The following is a 16138-nucleotide window of genomic DNA, read 5'->3' as shown; positions in this document are numbered from 1 at the left end:
GAGGGCAAAGAATGTACAAATGTGCTTTACACAATTGATGTATGTATGGATTGTGATGAGTCCTATGAGCCCCTAATAAAACGATTTAAAAAAAAGAAACCATTTTAGGATTACTCCTTAATAGAAATTTATGACATTATGTGATGTCAATGCTGTGTGTCAAATATAGCCGTATGTTTCAATTTATGCATGAAATTGCCTTTGGGTAAAAGGAATAAATTGCGGAAAATCTACAAACAAACAAACAAAAAGAAACAACTATGGAGCTATACTCTTTAGGAGCCCAACAGCAACAAGGTAACCAAAAACTCAGCGAAGAAAGCAGTCCTAGAAACCACAGCCCCATTTACCCGTGGACCAAGAAGAACTAGATGGTGCCCAGCTACAGCCAATAACTGCCCTGACTGTGATCAATGGATAGGCTGATCCTGGATAGGTTAGGAGAAAAATATGGAGAACTCGAGTTCTCATTGAAAAAGCAATAGTGGCAGCCAGACAAACTGGAAAAAGACAGAACAGAGGACTCCCTGAGACTGTTTTTAAACCTAGTATCCAAGCCTATCCTGAGGCGACCTTTTCATGAAATAGAGTGCTATACAAACTGGAGGCCATTACTCGTAAGATCACCGGTATGAGACCAAGAGGTCAAACGGACTCAATGGCAAAGATGAGATGACAAGGGGGTGGGGAATGGAAGTGGCAGGACGAGAGAGCACAATGGAAGAGAATGCTGAAAGACTGCAGCGAATGCAAACATGCCACTGACAACTTCTGTGGAAACTGTCAGAGGGAAACCCAATTGTATAAACTTCCACCCAAAACTCAGTTAAATGTTACTTTTAAGGGATAAAATTATAACAGTCGTAAAATGACAGCTATGTTTACCTAATAAAATTGTTTAATAAAAATAAGTACATCGTGTAATGTAAAACAGTGGTTGTGATAGTGTTCCGTGTCCATTTGGTGGGGCCAGGATCCTCAGCCGTTAGGCAGTTAACAGCTAGTCATCCTCCATGACGATGTAATCACAGCCAGTAACTTGGAAGAAGATTAGGGTGGGATACAACACCCCACTTCAGCTGAAAGCCCTGATGCGATAAACTGAAAGAATGTTCCTTTGTGGGCTGGCCTACTTCTAACATAAGCACACGCTGTGGAAAAGCTTGTTTGCTTTTTTGCTGGGCCGGATCCTTCATCTGACTTGTCGACCTCCAGTTCTTTAGACTTGAGCCAACAGCCTGTCGTGATTGCCTCCTGATCCTGGGGGTTTGACAGCGGCATACCATCTGACAACAGTTGGATTCATTTGCCTTTGTAGCCACCAGTCGGCAGTCTTCCTGCTGACCTTGGGTTCACCACCCTCTGCAGCTAGGTGAGTCAGTAGAAGCTTCCGGCCTTCTGATCCACGGACTGAGAACCTACCTTGACGTGGACTTGCTGACGTCTACCATTGTATGTATTTTCTTGATATAAATTTCTACAAATCCACATATGACTATCACTGGTATTCTTTAGTGAACCAAGCCTAAGACAGTGGTTAAATTGGTATTCATGTATGTGCAAATCTCCGATATCTGGCTTAATAGAGGTAGTTGAATTCTCATACTTGCTTCTTTATTCCAATATCTTGTGATATATTGTTTTGAAGCTTATCAAGAAAATACGGTTTCAAGCAAATACGTAGTTACAAAAGCAAGGAGTGTTTTAGTAGCTTTTTTCAGATAATTGTGGGTATTTTTCTTTGATACAGTACCAAAGCTTGACAAGTGGAGGTTTCTTAAAGGATATATGAAATCTAGAAGAAAAAGCTACTATAATGAACTTTTTTACTATTGCTTTAAAGTCCAGTGGTATGTCCTATGCTTTCATTAATCTTTTATTTATGCATTGTTTTGTAATTTATACATTGGCTATTTGGAAAACATGGTTCACTGAACTATGCGCATTATAGACAATATTAAAAATTCACGTTCTTAAAAAAAATAGATACTATTTCCTCCCAATACACTGGCAAAGATTAAAACAAAACAGAAAAATGATATAGAACAAGAATTGTTGGAGAGGGTATGAGAAAAGTAGGCCACTTATCCACCGTGAGTAGAATTGCCAAACAGTCGAACTGTCGTCCAAAACAGCACGGAGCTTCCTAAAAGAACTGAAACTAGAACTACTCAATGACCAAGCGCAATCCCAGTCCTAGGTATTGACCTCAAACACTTCAAAACAGATTTGTATACTAATGTATACCGCATCACTATTCAGAACCCAAAGGCAGAGTAACCTAAATGCCTATTAGCAAATGTGGTAGTTACACAATTTCATGTTGTGGTAGATATATAATCATTTGTCAATTTGAGGTGTAAGAGTGTAGGGGTGGAGTCTAGCCTGTCAATCAGATCATAGCCAATGAGGCTTCTGTATGGGCATGGCCTTCTCCTGAGAATTCTGGGAAATCCGGTATTACCTCCTTGGAGGTGGGAGACTCTGCACACACCCTGGGAGACATAGCAGCTGACAAGACACATGGACCCACCTTGATGCAGAGGCCCCTGCCGGCGCTGAGATGTTTACGCCACTGGATCCAAAGACTTTCTACCCACTGGCCTGTGATTATCCTGTATTCGGCGTCACTGCGCGTATTTCGTCAGTCTGAAGAGGACTTTATAGATTGGTATCGGACATATGGGCTAATACCAGACTTATGGACTTGATCTGGACTGGGCTGGGATGTTTTCTCAATGTTCAATTGCTCTTGTATATGAATCTCTTTCTTATACATATATGTGTGTCCATGGATTTGTTTCTCTCAGCTATAATGAACTTTTTTACTATTGCTTTAAAATCCAGTGGTATGTCCTATGCTTTCATTAATCTTTTATTTATGCATTGTTTTGTATGTGTCAACTAACACACATGTCAACTTGATAAAAGAATGAAAGGGTGGAATCTAGACTGTCAATCAGGTCAGACTGACTGATCCCTCTTTGTGGGAGTGGCCTTCTCATGAGCATTCTGGGAACTTCTTTCTCTCTGATTCTGCCATCAGAAGAGGTGGACCATAATCTCTCTCTGCTTCACATTCCTGTGGACAAGCCACACGGAATCACACTGATGGCAGCCAGAGCCCTGGAGATGCTTCCACTGCCATTGGATCCACAGGACTTTCCACCCACTGGCCTGTGATCTTCCTGCATTCAGCATCACTACATGTGCTATGTGAGTCTGAAGAAGAATTCATGGGCGAAAATCAGGTTTATGGGCTAATATCGAACTTATAGACTTGATCTGAACTGGGCTGGACTGTTTTTGTAATATACAATTACTCTTTGATATACAGGTCTCTCTTAAACAAATATGGACATCCCTAGATCTGTTTCTCTAGTCAACCCCGCCTAATACAACGAAAGACTGGATGAACAGCATGTGGTGCGAGAAATGAAGTATTGACGCTGTTGTTCTCTGCCACGGAGTCAGTTCTGACTCACAGCGACCCTGTGCTCAACAGAGTGACACTCTCCCGGTCTTGCGCGTCCTCACAGCCGTGCCCATTCTGAAGCCCATGGTGGCAGCCACTGTTTCAATCCATCTCCCGAGAGCCTTCCTCTTGTTCACGACTGCTCTATTTTGCCAAGCGCGATGTCCTTCTCCAGGGGTTGGCTTCTCCTGACCATATGTCCAAAGTGTGTGAGACAAAGTCTCACCAGCCTTCCCTCTAAGGAGCACTCTGGCCGTATTTCTTTCCAAGATCGGTTTGTCCTTTTGGCAGTCCGTGGTACTTTCTATCTTCTCCACCAGCACCACAGTTCAGATGCGTTGATTCGCCTTCAGTCTTCCTTATTTAATGTCCAATGTTCACAAGCTTATGAAGCCATGAAAATACTTATGAAATACTATGGTTTGGGTCAGGCAGACCTTAATCCTCAAAGTGACCGCCATGCTTTTCAACACTCTAAAGAGGTCTTGTGTGGATTAGAAGTCTCGATACATGTTCCAATATAGTCGGAGCTAAGTGAAATAAGTCAGTCACCAAAGGACAACTATTGTATGACCTCACTTAGATAAAAAGACAAGAAAGGCAACTGTAAGGAGGCCCGAGTTTGAATAAGAGGCAGAAAGGAAGAGGGTGGAGGGTGCTGCTTCTGGAGCACTGTGTTTCCGGTGACGTTGACAGGGCTGTCAAGCTGATTCTTGTTAAATGCTGCCGAAGAATTATTCACTGTAGAAACTTAAATGGGCAAAAGCTGTGGGACATGTATTTATAACAAAGACCAGAAATAATCAAGTAGCTGCTAAGGCTGCTTGTGTACAACCAAATATGGGATTTGATTCCTTGAGTTGGGAGTGTAGAAATGGGCTCAATATCATCTTTAGCACTTCTGTCCCACTTCCTAGATTGTTAAGTAGTTTCTGGGCCTTAGCACTTGCAAGTGGTACAATAATTGATCCCTATTAGCCTCCAGGCCAATAAAGAAGGGAGAGTCAGGAAGTGGATGTGGACAAATCGCCTCCATGGCTTCCTTTGCCTGGAGACCAGGAAACTCGATGGTGCTGGCCGCTATTACTAATAGTTCGATCCAAGAAGCCTGATCAAAAGGGGGAAACTGCAGAACAGAATTTCAAGTTCTCATGGACTCAAGACTTTCTGGGGCCACGGGGGCCAGATGAACCCCCAAAACTATTGCCCTACGTTAATCTTCAAACCTTAAACCCAAAGTATCCCTGGAGTCATCTTAAAACCAAACAAGAACTTGGCTTCACTAGTCAAGAAAGTCTTCCTTGAGCATGACGCTGCATTACAAACTGGAGGGGTCAAATTGAAAAGTGACCCAAAAGATGAGACAGGAACCAGAGGGGGCAGTGAGTCCATGCTAAAACCAGAGAGGGGCTGATGCCACTTGGGAAACAGAAGGGGGCTGAGAGTGGTCACACAACTCAAAGGCTGTCATCGATGTCTCTGAATTGTACAAGTGGAAACAACTGGATTGCATATGTTTTGTTGTGTATAGTCACAACAGCCACGAGAATTAAAAAAAAAAAATACAAGTGTCCTCCAAGGTGCCTCAGCTGAGGGGCAGGTCAGCAGGTTGGGTTTTGCAGCACCCACTCTGCACAATGCACAGAACCTCTAGATCCACCACCCTTCCAGAACCAACCCTGAAGAAGGCGGTACTCCCCCGTCCATTTTACTGATGAAGAAGCAGGAGCCGACATTCAGTGTGAGTCTGACTGATCCTGGAGAAGACGTGGTCTTCCTACCATGCCACCCAGCCTCCCCGAAGATCAAAGGACAGGGGAAAAGGGAGTGGCTAGCATAAGAACTGGTTCCCATGCCTGCAGCCTCTGCTATCCGTCACCTGGCAACGTCCATCTGCGAGCCTCACGCCAGGGAATTGGCCGGTCAAAAGCAGCAAACAAAGGAAGAGGAATGAGAATGCCACGGTGGTCAGCACTGGATGCGGGCAACCACACAGGTGGTTTTCAACCTGCTTCTATTTTCCTATCTTTTCTATAGCCAGCAAGTAATTCTTAAACACACACCCCCACCTCCACCCAGAGACACATGGTGCCACAGTCACCCAAACCTGACTCTGGGTTCAGCCTCTGGCCCCAGCAAGCCACAGCTTGTTCAGCCTGGGCATGAAGTATGTGCCAGCAGATATGGCCCAGGCTGCATGGTTAGTGAGCATGAGGCCCCTCCCCCTCCCCACCTCTCCTGCCTTTCTCCTCCGACCAGGAACCTCAGGTCAGACCGCCCCCTTTAGAAAGCAGTAACTCAGAGGCTCCCTGAGAGACAGTGACGAATCACAAGACCACAAGCAGCAGCCTCCAGCCCCGTCTACCTGCTGACAGAGCCATCCCCGGGCAGAGTCCCCGGCACAAGTGTGGGCGAAGTGCCGAGCAGTGGGAGTCAAGCCGGGCAAACCAGACCAAGTACCTCAATCAGCCATTTGTTTTGCACAAACTTCTGGAGCACTTGCTCAGCTTCCTTCTTCTTCATCTTCTTGCCTTTAAGTTGATCGACCAGATTCAAAATGTTTGTAGAAGACGCAAAGCCAGATTCGGAGTCAACAATCAGTTCCAACTGGAGAAAAGAGCGGGACCATGATCACCTGTCCAATCTACAGAAGCAACGTGAAGCAAGAGAGACGACAGGCTGACAGGGGTCCAGCCCAACTGGGGACACGCATCTCATAGGCAGAGGGGTGCACTGGGGCCCCTCCCCACCGCCGCCCCGTCAGCATAGTGATGCCATCAATGCAGGTGCCCAGTGCGTCTGACTCGGTGGCCAATCCTGTAACTCCATCCCAAAGGGTGGATCTTAATGTCCAACATTCAAGAAGGGTCACCTCATTTCTCTAGTTCCCAGCTCCACCTCCTTGAAAATGGGGGGATTGGAGAATAAAATGAGGCAGCACCTCTCTGTATGTCCCCAGGGGACACTGAGGCTGGCAGGAGTAGCAGGGTGGAATCAGGACAGGCAAACGAGAAGAGGAGAGAGTCAGCACCACGTTCTCCAGCCCAGGGGCAAGGGAGCAGGGAGGCAGCTCAGAGCCACTGAGGCACTGCAGACTCAGGGGCCCACAGGGGTTGGCAGACAAGCTGCCTAAAGCTCCTGCCCAAAGCAGGCCAGGAAGCCACAGGAGGATGGGTTTTCTGCACACGCACAGGTGGCCATCCTTGCTTTTGAGACCTGCTTCTCACGGAGAGCCACCAGGGAAGCTTCAGACATCTGGTTCCAAGGCCTCATCCTCAAGAGAGTCTGATGCCATAGATGTAGAATGAGTGAGGGCCAGACATTGGAACTATTTTAAACTCCTAGCTTAAACACATGAGCCCACGGCTGAGAGCCATGATCTTAGCCAAGTGCCCAGCCAGGTCCCAGCCAAGAGGCTCAGGATAAGTTCAAGAGCCTGGAAGGTCAGTGTGCCTCACTGTGAGCCTGCAGATATAGGGTCCCTTATCTGGGGAGGGGCCGGGATACTGCATTTCTAAGTGGGACGCGCCCAGGTGACGCGGACTGCTCCAGGGCGCACCCCAAGCCGCCAGGCAATGCAGCATCAACCACTACAAGGCCCGCAGTTGCGCACCCAACCAGGGGTGAGGCAGTAAAAGCCCTTCTTCTCTGCAGTCACAGTGGCCTCCCCAGAAATCGCCTGTAGCAGAGGCTGTGAATCCTGGGAAGTAAGATTTTTGACCCCCTTCTGAAACTGTCATGTCCATTTCAGGTGATGAAGATAGCAGTTTGCCATAAGAAGCCAGGCTGGTGGGCAAGGGGAGCGATGGTACTTACAGCCTTTCTAAAAAGGTCCAGTTCATTCTCTGCAAAATCCGATGCCATCTTGGAAACTGGAGTCGTTGCAAGATTCACCTGGAAGAGTCAGTCAGCATGAAAATGACTGCGAGGTAACCCATCTGAGGGGGTCCCCTTTCCCCCGCTTCCCCAACAGGCACTGTGCGCTCGTGGTCAGGCACGACAGGGGCAGGCGAAGGGGCACTCTCAAACGCATTGCCATCCCGGCAGAGCCGACTCAGAGCGGCCCGGCAGAATACGGCAGAACTGTCTCTGTGATCGCAGCCCAGAGCGGGTTTGTAATCAGTGTAACGGCATGACCCTGGCGCTCCAGCTCAGGAGCATGGCCGACTCTCTGAGATTCTAAAGCTCCACAGGTTGTGCTGTACTTTCCAGACGCACGCACGTTTGGGGACTTGTCTGCATGCTGACGGGCATTCTGAAGACAGGAGGTGCCGGAACATGGTAGCAAAGAAATTCCTTTATTTTTTCTCAGCATTTCCATAGTGACCACACAGCCCCTTCTCCGTAGAGGAGAAATTTCAGAAACTCTGGGCTAGAAGGTTATTTTCTGGACATGGACCTGGTTGGACACCGATGATGAGTGGGTGGGGCAACAACTTCCCAGGGGTCCACCCAATCTCCTAGGTCCTGGGACAAGCCCAAGGATGGTTCCCTAGCCAAGGGTGCCAAAAGGGGCCCCAATCCCTCATACATCTTTCTTCTCCGTTTCTACATGTTAGTCTAAATGAAAACTCGTTCTCTCCCTAATACTCCATATTATTGGGGCAACTTCTTTCAGAGGCCTATCAAAATCAAAGCCTCTCACACACGGGGTTTTCGGTGGGCAGGGCTGCTGTGTGCTGCAGTTCATGAGGTCCAAGATCGTGACAGCTACGTGACCCTGAACATGTCACATATTTTTCCAAGTCTTTATTTCTTCATGTGCTTAAGAAACCATGAGCCGGATTCTGAGAACCCTCGGGGCTGCTTGTCAGGCAGAGGGGTGGGCAAGAGAGAGAGAGAGAGAATGTGTGTGTGTGTGTCTGTCACAGGGGATCTGCTTTCAGTTTCTTTCCTCCCCACCTTCTGACTGCCAGAGTCGAGGCCGACTCAGCAACCCGACAGGACAGGAAAGAGCTGCCCCTGTGTGTTTCTGCTGAGACCATAACTCTTTACAGGAGTAGAAAGCCTCATCTTTCTCCCGCCTCCTCACCTCAGGCCCTGTGCTGCCTCACAAATGCCACCAGAGGGCTCTCTGTGTTGCACCTCACAGCCAGGGTGGATTCTGACTCACCGGGACCCTCAGGGCTGCAATCCAACTGCTGCCCCACAGCACTTCCAAGGCTGTAAATCTGCTATGGAAGCAGGACCGTGGGCTGCAGAGGAGCTGGGGGGCTGCTTGGCAGGCACTCACCAGAGCATAGATGGGTCTCCCATTATCTTCTGTGACTCCTTTCTTCACCTCGATGTACAGGGACTCCAAGACACTGTTGATGTTGTTGATGAAGTCCTCCAGCTTCTCGACAGTTGCGTTGCCTGCAAATGAGGAGCACAAACGGCTGAGGAGCTTCATCGAATCGAGGTTGCTTCTTTCAATCATCCCACCGGGCCTGGACACGTGACTTCAAAGCTAGATATGGGTGAAGACCCTGGCTCTCTTGGGAGAATACCATACTGTGTGGCCCCTTGCTTCCTCAGGCATTTGAACACAGGCAGAAGACGGGTGAGGGCCTTGAGACAGGCAGAAGACGAGGACCCCAAAAGGATACCTGAAAGCCTATGCCTGGTCGTCTGCTCCCAGTCGGCACCATCCCTGACCTTGCAGCATGCTCAGAGCCTGCAATGCACCCCACTGCCCTCAACGCCCCACGCCACCTCCGCCTCATGCCCTGCAAACCCTCACACACGTACTATGCATGTCTTTATTCCTTCCTCCCATCATCCTCCACAGCCTGCGGAGGACAAGGAAGCTGGTTACCACTGACTATGGTCATCAGCCTGAGGAAAAGCCACCCGACTCCATGCTGTGGGCACTCTGGTGCCTAGGGTCATTAGCAGTGGCAGGAACTGGCTGGGTGGAGGACCACAGATGCGGCTGGAGAGGAAAGCAGAAGCCAGAATGGCCCAGAGTCCTGCAGGCGAGGAGGGTGTGACCCTTCTCCTTGAGGTAGCAGGAACCTGTTGAGAGCTGGCCAGCTTTGCACCTGAGAAACACCCTTTTGACCTGCGTCATTTCTCAACCAAAAATATGTATTCACTGTTTTCACTGTTGTCATTTATGAAATTAATTAACTGGCTAGTTAATTTTCAATGGTTTAGAACAATCCCTCTGGGAAGGAAAGGGAAGAGAAACACAGACCAGAGGATATATTTCTGTTACAAACCGTTAAGAAACCCCAGAAGACCACCCTGCAGTTTTTCTCTAAGTATAAGCATATGCTGCTGTCAGTCTGACTCCTAGTGACCCTGTGTGCCAGAGAAGGAAACTGCCCGGTACAGCGACAGCCTCACAACTGTCCTTCATGGGCCATTAGTTCTGCCACGGTGTCAATCCCTGGAGTGAAGGCCTTCCTCTTTCTCTCTGCCCGCTCCTTTCCCGAGCACGCTGTCCTGCTCCAGAACCTGCCCTCTCCCGACAGCGCATCCAGAGCCAAGGCCTGGATGGAAGGTGGCTGGGGACCTGATGACCGGGCTCGTCACTAGGAAGGCACTAAGGGAGGGGCCGGCACAGGCAGACCGCTTGAGTGTCATCTACGTTGCTTGATTCTGACAGAGAGCAGTTCTTCTCTGTCCACCTGTGCACACAGTGACAGGTGAGAAAGCGCCAGCGGATCATGCTGGGGCAGTGGAGGGCACGGCAGTTAAAGGCGCCAGTTGCGACATATGTTTGTAAGACTATTCAAAAGGACGTGCCTGCCAGGGCCAGGAGAGGCTACTGACAACACAACAGTGACACCCACATGTAATGTACGGCAGGGAGCTGAACCTTTCTAAGTCAGACTGTGTCGGAGAAAAGGAAATGGCACAACTTAACTTAAAAAAATAATAGTCGTGATAAATAGAAGATACATGGTGACGTGGAACTGCAGAGGTAAAACGAGCAGAGTGAGTCGAGGCCACGCCTCTGCCTCCGAGCCTTTGTTCACGTGTCCTTTCTGTCTGAGACATGTGCCCACCCCCTTTCCCATTTCTGCCCACCAGTCACCAGAACACCAGCTCCAAGGGCACTGTTCACGAGTGCTTCTTCTCATTGCCCCACACCACAGAGATGCGTGAATGCTGTGGCCAGGAGCTTCCATACAAGCTTTGCCCGCAACCTTGAAGCGGGTCTCGTCTACCCCTCAACATGCCCAATTCTGGTAAGCAACCACTCCCAGAACCACCTGTGGACGGAACCTCCACCAGCATCCTCCACAGATCTGGGCCACCCACCTACCCGATACAACACAGTGGCAAGTCGCCCCTGCCTTCTCCAGTGACGATTCACACTTCCCCCCTAAAAAGGCCCTCTTGGGCTACCACTCAGAAAAACGTCTTCTGTGGGTTGATCAAACACCGGCGAACATGCCGGACTTTCCAAATGCCTTGTCTGCAGGGCGATGATCCAGCAACCACTTGGCCCATGAACTCGCCCCCTCCCACCTCTCTCTTGGTGTCTACACTCACTTTTCAAAAACATGTTTTCACTGTATTTCCACTTAAAATGAAAACAAAACGCCCTTCCTATTGCAGAAACCAACCACCCGTTCTGTTATTCGTGTTCTCGGGTCTTACCCTCCCTGTGTCAGGGGCACCACCACATCCTTCTCACAGCTGTCCCCATCCTGTAATCTCTCTCTCTCCCCCTGAGAATAGACTTCTCTACCCATCTACCCACACCCCAAAATATGACCACTTGTCAGCAGTCACAGAGGCAGCCTGGTGCCAGGTACCAGTTCCAGGCATGGGCTCCAGTCAGTAAATCTTACCCTGGCCTCTCAGACCCAGGGCAAACCTCTCCCCATGTCTCACATCTCTGAAGACCACAAACGCTCTGACCTTCAACCTCCCACATGCTTAGGACACTGCTCTCCAACCCTCCCACTCCTGGCTCCAGCCACCCGGCGCAGTGATCCTTGGAGCCTGCCGGTGGCTCTCTCTGACATGGGTCCCCCTTCACCCTGGGTTGGGTGAGTGCCCTTGCTCTGACCACCCTCCTCCACACATTCCTTTCCGGGTACCGGGTACTCTGGCTGACCCCTGCGGGAGTCATCTGGTAATGTCTGGCCACCCAGCATCCACTTTCCTCCCTAACAAGCCTTTTAAAAATAATAATAATAATAATTGCCTCTCTCCATTAGGTGTGGTTTCGGTGGGAGAATCATCCCAGGTGCCCATATGCAGAGAGCCAGAAAGCCCAAGCCTAGATTAGCCCCAAGTGGGCCAAGAACCCATGTCCCGCAGTCCAACCCTCTTCTCCACGTGAGCAAGGGGCAGAGGAGTGGGTGGAAGTGGCCCGCGCATGGCTTGCCACGGCAGAGGATGAGCTTGGCCATGAAGTGCTGCTAGGTTCTGGTTTCCGCCCACTCTCCAGCCTGACCCCAGGCCTTCCATAAGCTCTTCTCAACACCCACCCAACACATCGAGGCCACACCCACATCCCTCCTGTGCTGGGCACTGGAGTTCAGAGTCCCAAGGAGGGGCTCAGCCGATGAAGCTACAGAGTGCCCGGGCCGTGCCTGGTAGAAGACCCAGAGTGTGCTGGAGAAGGGCTGCTTCACAGCGGTGACACGGTGGGAGCTGGGACCAACCAGCAGGAGCTCTGGGGGCAGAGTGGGTCCTCGTCACCTCAAGGTCAGCAGAGGGACAGACTTTCTACTCCTGTCAAGAGTTACGTTCCTGGACACTCACTCGGGCGTGAACGTCCAACGGGTGCTGTGAGTCGGCACTGGCTGGATGGCAGTGAGTTTGGTTTGGTTTGGGGGGACCAGTGGGCAGCCATCACTCTCCCGGCAAAGGATGGCAATCCAGGCGGATGGCTCATGCCATCCGGTCCTGGAAGCAGCAGCAGCAGCACACTGCTGTAGAAGAAGCTGCGCCCAAGGCCAAAGGAAGGACAGCATTCTCTTCAGCAAGAAACGTCTTTCACTGGGGCCACCACAAACAGACTCTAAACAGGCTGGACAGCCTTAAACAAAATTGAGCCCATCTCTCTCCTCAGGAGGAGGAAATGGTTAGATTAACTTTGAGAGATGCTCCCCCCTCCCCTAGCTACCTCAACATATTTTTTCTCCCTTTCTCTTAAAATTAAAATTGTACTTTTGCCAGTGAACCTTTGATGCATGCAGGGATCCCTGGGCACTCAGAAAGGCAATCTGGAAGTCAGTGCCCTAGCCTCTAACCAATGAACAATTTTGTTCCAAGTTAAGCACCCCAAAGAGGAAATGCTATTTTAGTCAGAGGAAATAACAGCAAAGCACAAGACCCCAAGGGACTAAACCCACCACATGGAGCCCAACTTGCCCTCTGTGACAGCCCCCTCATTTGAGCTAAGGAAGGGACAGCTGATGCCCCGGATCTGGCACAGGTGCTGGGGCAGCAGACCCAGCTCTGAGAGAGCAGATCCCTGTGCTGGGGTCCAGGAAATGCTACAGGCAGAGCACTCACCCGGGAGTTGTGTGCTTAAACTAGCCGGGCAGCACTGGAGGGCGGGGAGCAGTCCCGGCAGCAGCAAACTCCCAACTCAGTGAGCAGGGAGGCTGTCGGTCCTCTGCGGCTACCACCAACCCAAGGCAAACCCAGCGCTCCGAGGGTTTCCATGGCTGATTCAATCCTCGGGGTGGATTCAAACCTCCAACCTTTCAGTTAGCAGCTGAGAATGCTAACCATTTGTACCACCCAGGGACTCTACTAAGGGGAACAGATTCTTGACTACCAGACTGTTTTTAAATTATTGCTCAAAGATCTATTTCACAGCATTCATTTTTTTAAAAATTGAGATGATCTCGGAAGTTTACACTTTGGTTTAATTTTTCCTACTTGGCACGTTTCCTGCATCTTGGCTGCATGCACTGTGGTAGTTACATAATCTGTAGTCAACTTGAGACTATTAAGAGTGAAGGGGTGTAGTTTAGCCTGTCAATCAAGTCACAGCTTGATGACCTACCTCATTTGGAGGCATGACGGAGACAAATGGCTTGCTGGAAGCGGGACACACGGACTCTCTACTTGGTCTCCCTGAGAGACATTCCTGTTGACGAGCCACAAGGAGAGACAATGATGGAGCCAGAGCCCTGGAGCTGGAGGAGCCACGTGGAGACCCACTGCCAGCACTGAGATGCTTCTACCACCACTGGATCCACCAGACTTTCCACCCACTGGCCTGTGATCTACCTGCATTCAGCATTACTGCATGGCTGCGTGATCCTAGAGAGGAATTTACGGACTAGTATTTGGGCATATGGGCTAATATTGGACTTATGGATTTGATCTGGACTGTTTCTCGATATACAATTACTCTTTATATAAAGCTCTTTCTTATACAGAGTTCATAAGTGTCTTTGAATTTTGCTTATCTCTAGTCTACTTAGACTAACACATGCATTAAGAGCCCAAAGCCAATAGTAACACCTGTAATGGTGACAGGGGCACACTTGTGTCCCTCTCTTGTGTCCCTGTTGGGTGGCCCCTTGCCCAGCTTATTCCCAACAATGATCCAATACATGACACTGTAAGCCATCACAGAGAAAGTCAGCCACTTTTAGCAGGACATCACTGCTCAGACTATTAATAATCCATTTCAATTTTAATCTCACCCTCTGAAAACAAATGCCCCACCTATCATCAGGCAGAGTGGCTTTCACACTGTTTCTGTGGAGCTCGGCCCCCCTCATCCTCTGGTTCCCACCTAGAAGATGCCATCGACTTCCCATGGCCCTTATCCAGACCCTACCCCCAGTACGTCCCCCTCACACTGGCCTTCCTGCACATGCGAAGCTCCTCTCCATTTGAGGAAGTTCACACCTGTTCCTGCAGCTCGGAAAGCTTCTCCCCAGGTCTTTGCAGGTTGTCTCCTCAGTATACAGCATCAACAGAAACGTCACCTGGCAGAAAGGCCTCACCTGAAACTTGGGCCCAAGCCCCAGCTCCAGGCATATCAAGCTACATTAAAAATAAAGCAAACAAACAAAACATACACACACCTCATGTATTCTCCTCATCTACATTTAGCACCTACAGTGGCATTTGCTGGTCTACAAGTCATTGTCTTGTGCCCTCCGTAGCTTCATAGAACATAGTTCCATCGGGGCTGGGACTCTGCTTGCCTCGCCCGCCATTATATCACCTCACCCACAAAGTGTGGGGCACGCCGCAGACCAGAGACAAACTCACTGGCTGACCAGGAGCTGTGCTAGGCTAGGGGTGGCCATGCCTTCGTATTTTCTGGGACGATCCAAACAGAGATGCAGCCTATGGTCTACGCAGTGATTCCTGGCATACAATCACGCCAGCACTGCAGATTCTCTGATACTAAATACTGCTGCCTACACTCTCACGCGCCTGCCCTGCCCGGGGTCAGATGACCCGCAATGGAATGCAGAAGAAAGTGGCAGTAAGTCGTGGGCACCGGTCTCAGAAGGGCTCTCAACAGGCACTTGATGCAAATTCTCTCATTTAACCCTCGCAATGTCTCCAGCAGGTAGCTATGGTTTCCTTTATGAAAAGAACTTGCCCGGGTGCCTGCTAGAAAGAGGATTTGAAACCATATCTTTGAAGAACAGCATCACCGTTCCTGCCAGGGACACGTCTGGTGGTTGCACTTGTGGTACTTCTATCGAAGGATCCATTCCCAGTCTTTCCACCTCCCTCGTACATCACCTCTCTTGTGTTTGGGGTCTAGTATTCCTAAGTAGTGCTTCTAGTATTTCCAAACCAATGACGTCACGCTCGGAGAGAGAGGCACAGGGAAGTCCCAGATGAGCGATCTGCACTAGCCGGAATGGACCCTTGGGCATCAGTCTCACCCTGGACTCCTGCGCTGCACAAAGTCAAGAAAACCAAAAGCCAAACTCACTGTCGTCGAGTCGATTCTAACTCACAGCGACCCTACGTGAGAGGGTAGAACGACCCCTGTGAGTTTCAGACTGTAGCTCTATGGGAGTACAAACCCCGCCTTCCTCCCTTGGAGCGGCTGGTGATTTCGAACTGCTGACCTTACAGTTAGCAAACCAACGCATAACCACCTCGCCATCAGGGCTCAAAAGTGGGCTACAATTTGGATACATCTAGTCCGTGTGAAAGCAACAGTGGCGTGATTGCAGGGGCGTCGAGCCCAAGAGCCCTATCAAGCCACCTGACAATTGCCCGCGTGAAATTCTGCATGTTGCAAAATTCATCGGGCCCCATCTTAGATGTCACTTTCATGTCCATTGCTTGCCACCTTCAGGTTATGATCACAGACCTAATCCCGACTGCTAAACTGAAAGGCAAGCCGACTCTGACAGTGGTTAAGTTTATTAATTATTCATCATGCTGCAAGGGATATGTTGCAAGGAAACATTAAAAGTAGAAGGAAAATGTACTGGGAGCTAACTTTTAATTATTGTTGCATTCTCCTGGGAAAGAGATGCTTACAGAGCTAGGAGAGGAAAGGCTAGAGAGAAACACAAAGACAATCGCCAATGACTCACGATGAAAGCCCACTGCCCAGCGCGGGGCACAAGACCCCGGGGCAAAGAGTCCTGAACATCAGCAGGCGGAAAACCAATGTGGGATCAAGGCCGAACAGGGTTGACCCAAACTGAAAATATTCATCAAGCCCCAATTTCCCCCGCTATCAAGTTTGCTAGCTAGTTTTGACGCATG

At 49.6% G+C, this 16138-nt stretch overlaps 1 protein-coding gene across 3 annotated transcripts in view; it reads right to left on the bottom strand.

Annotated features, from left to right (window-relative positions):
• The window catches only part of NSMCE1 (NSE1 homolog, SMC5-SMC6 complex component), a 46467-nt gene that overhangs the window by 4660 nt on the left and 25669 nt on the right, over positions 1-16138 (bottom strand). For all 3 annotated transcript variants that reach the window (XM_045300213.1, XM_045300221.1, XM_045300223.1), the window contains exons 3-5: positions 8709-8830; positions 7292-7369; positions 5936-6082 (exon numbers count right to left, since the gene is read on the bottom strand). In XM_045300213.1, coding sequence (XP_045156148.1) covers positions 5936-6082; positions 7292-7369; positions 8709-8830 — 347 coding nt within the window. The remainder of the gene's footprint in view (positions 1-5935; positions 6083-7291; positions 7370-8708; positions 8831-16138) is intronic.

The sequence above is a fragment of the Echinops telfairi genome, unplaced genomic scaffold, assembly GCF_000313985.2.
Source record: "Echinops telfairi isolate 266 unplaced genomic scaffold, ASM31398v2 ScPeMD7_5;HRSCAF=22, whole genome shotgun sequence".
Taxonomy (NCBI): Eukaryota; Metazoa; Chordata; class Mammalia; order Afrosoricida; family Tenrecidae; genus Echinops; species Echinops telfairi.
The sequence above is the reverse complement of the archived record's forward strand: the minus strand, read 5'-3'. Positions and strand labels throughout refer to the sequence as shown.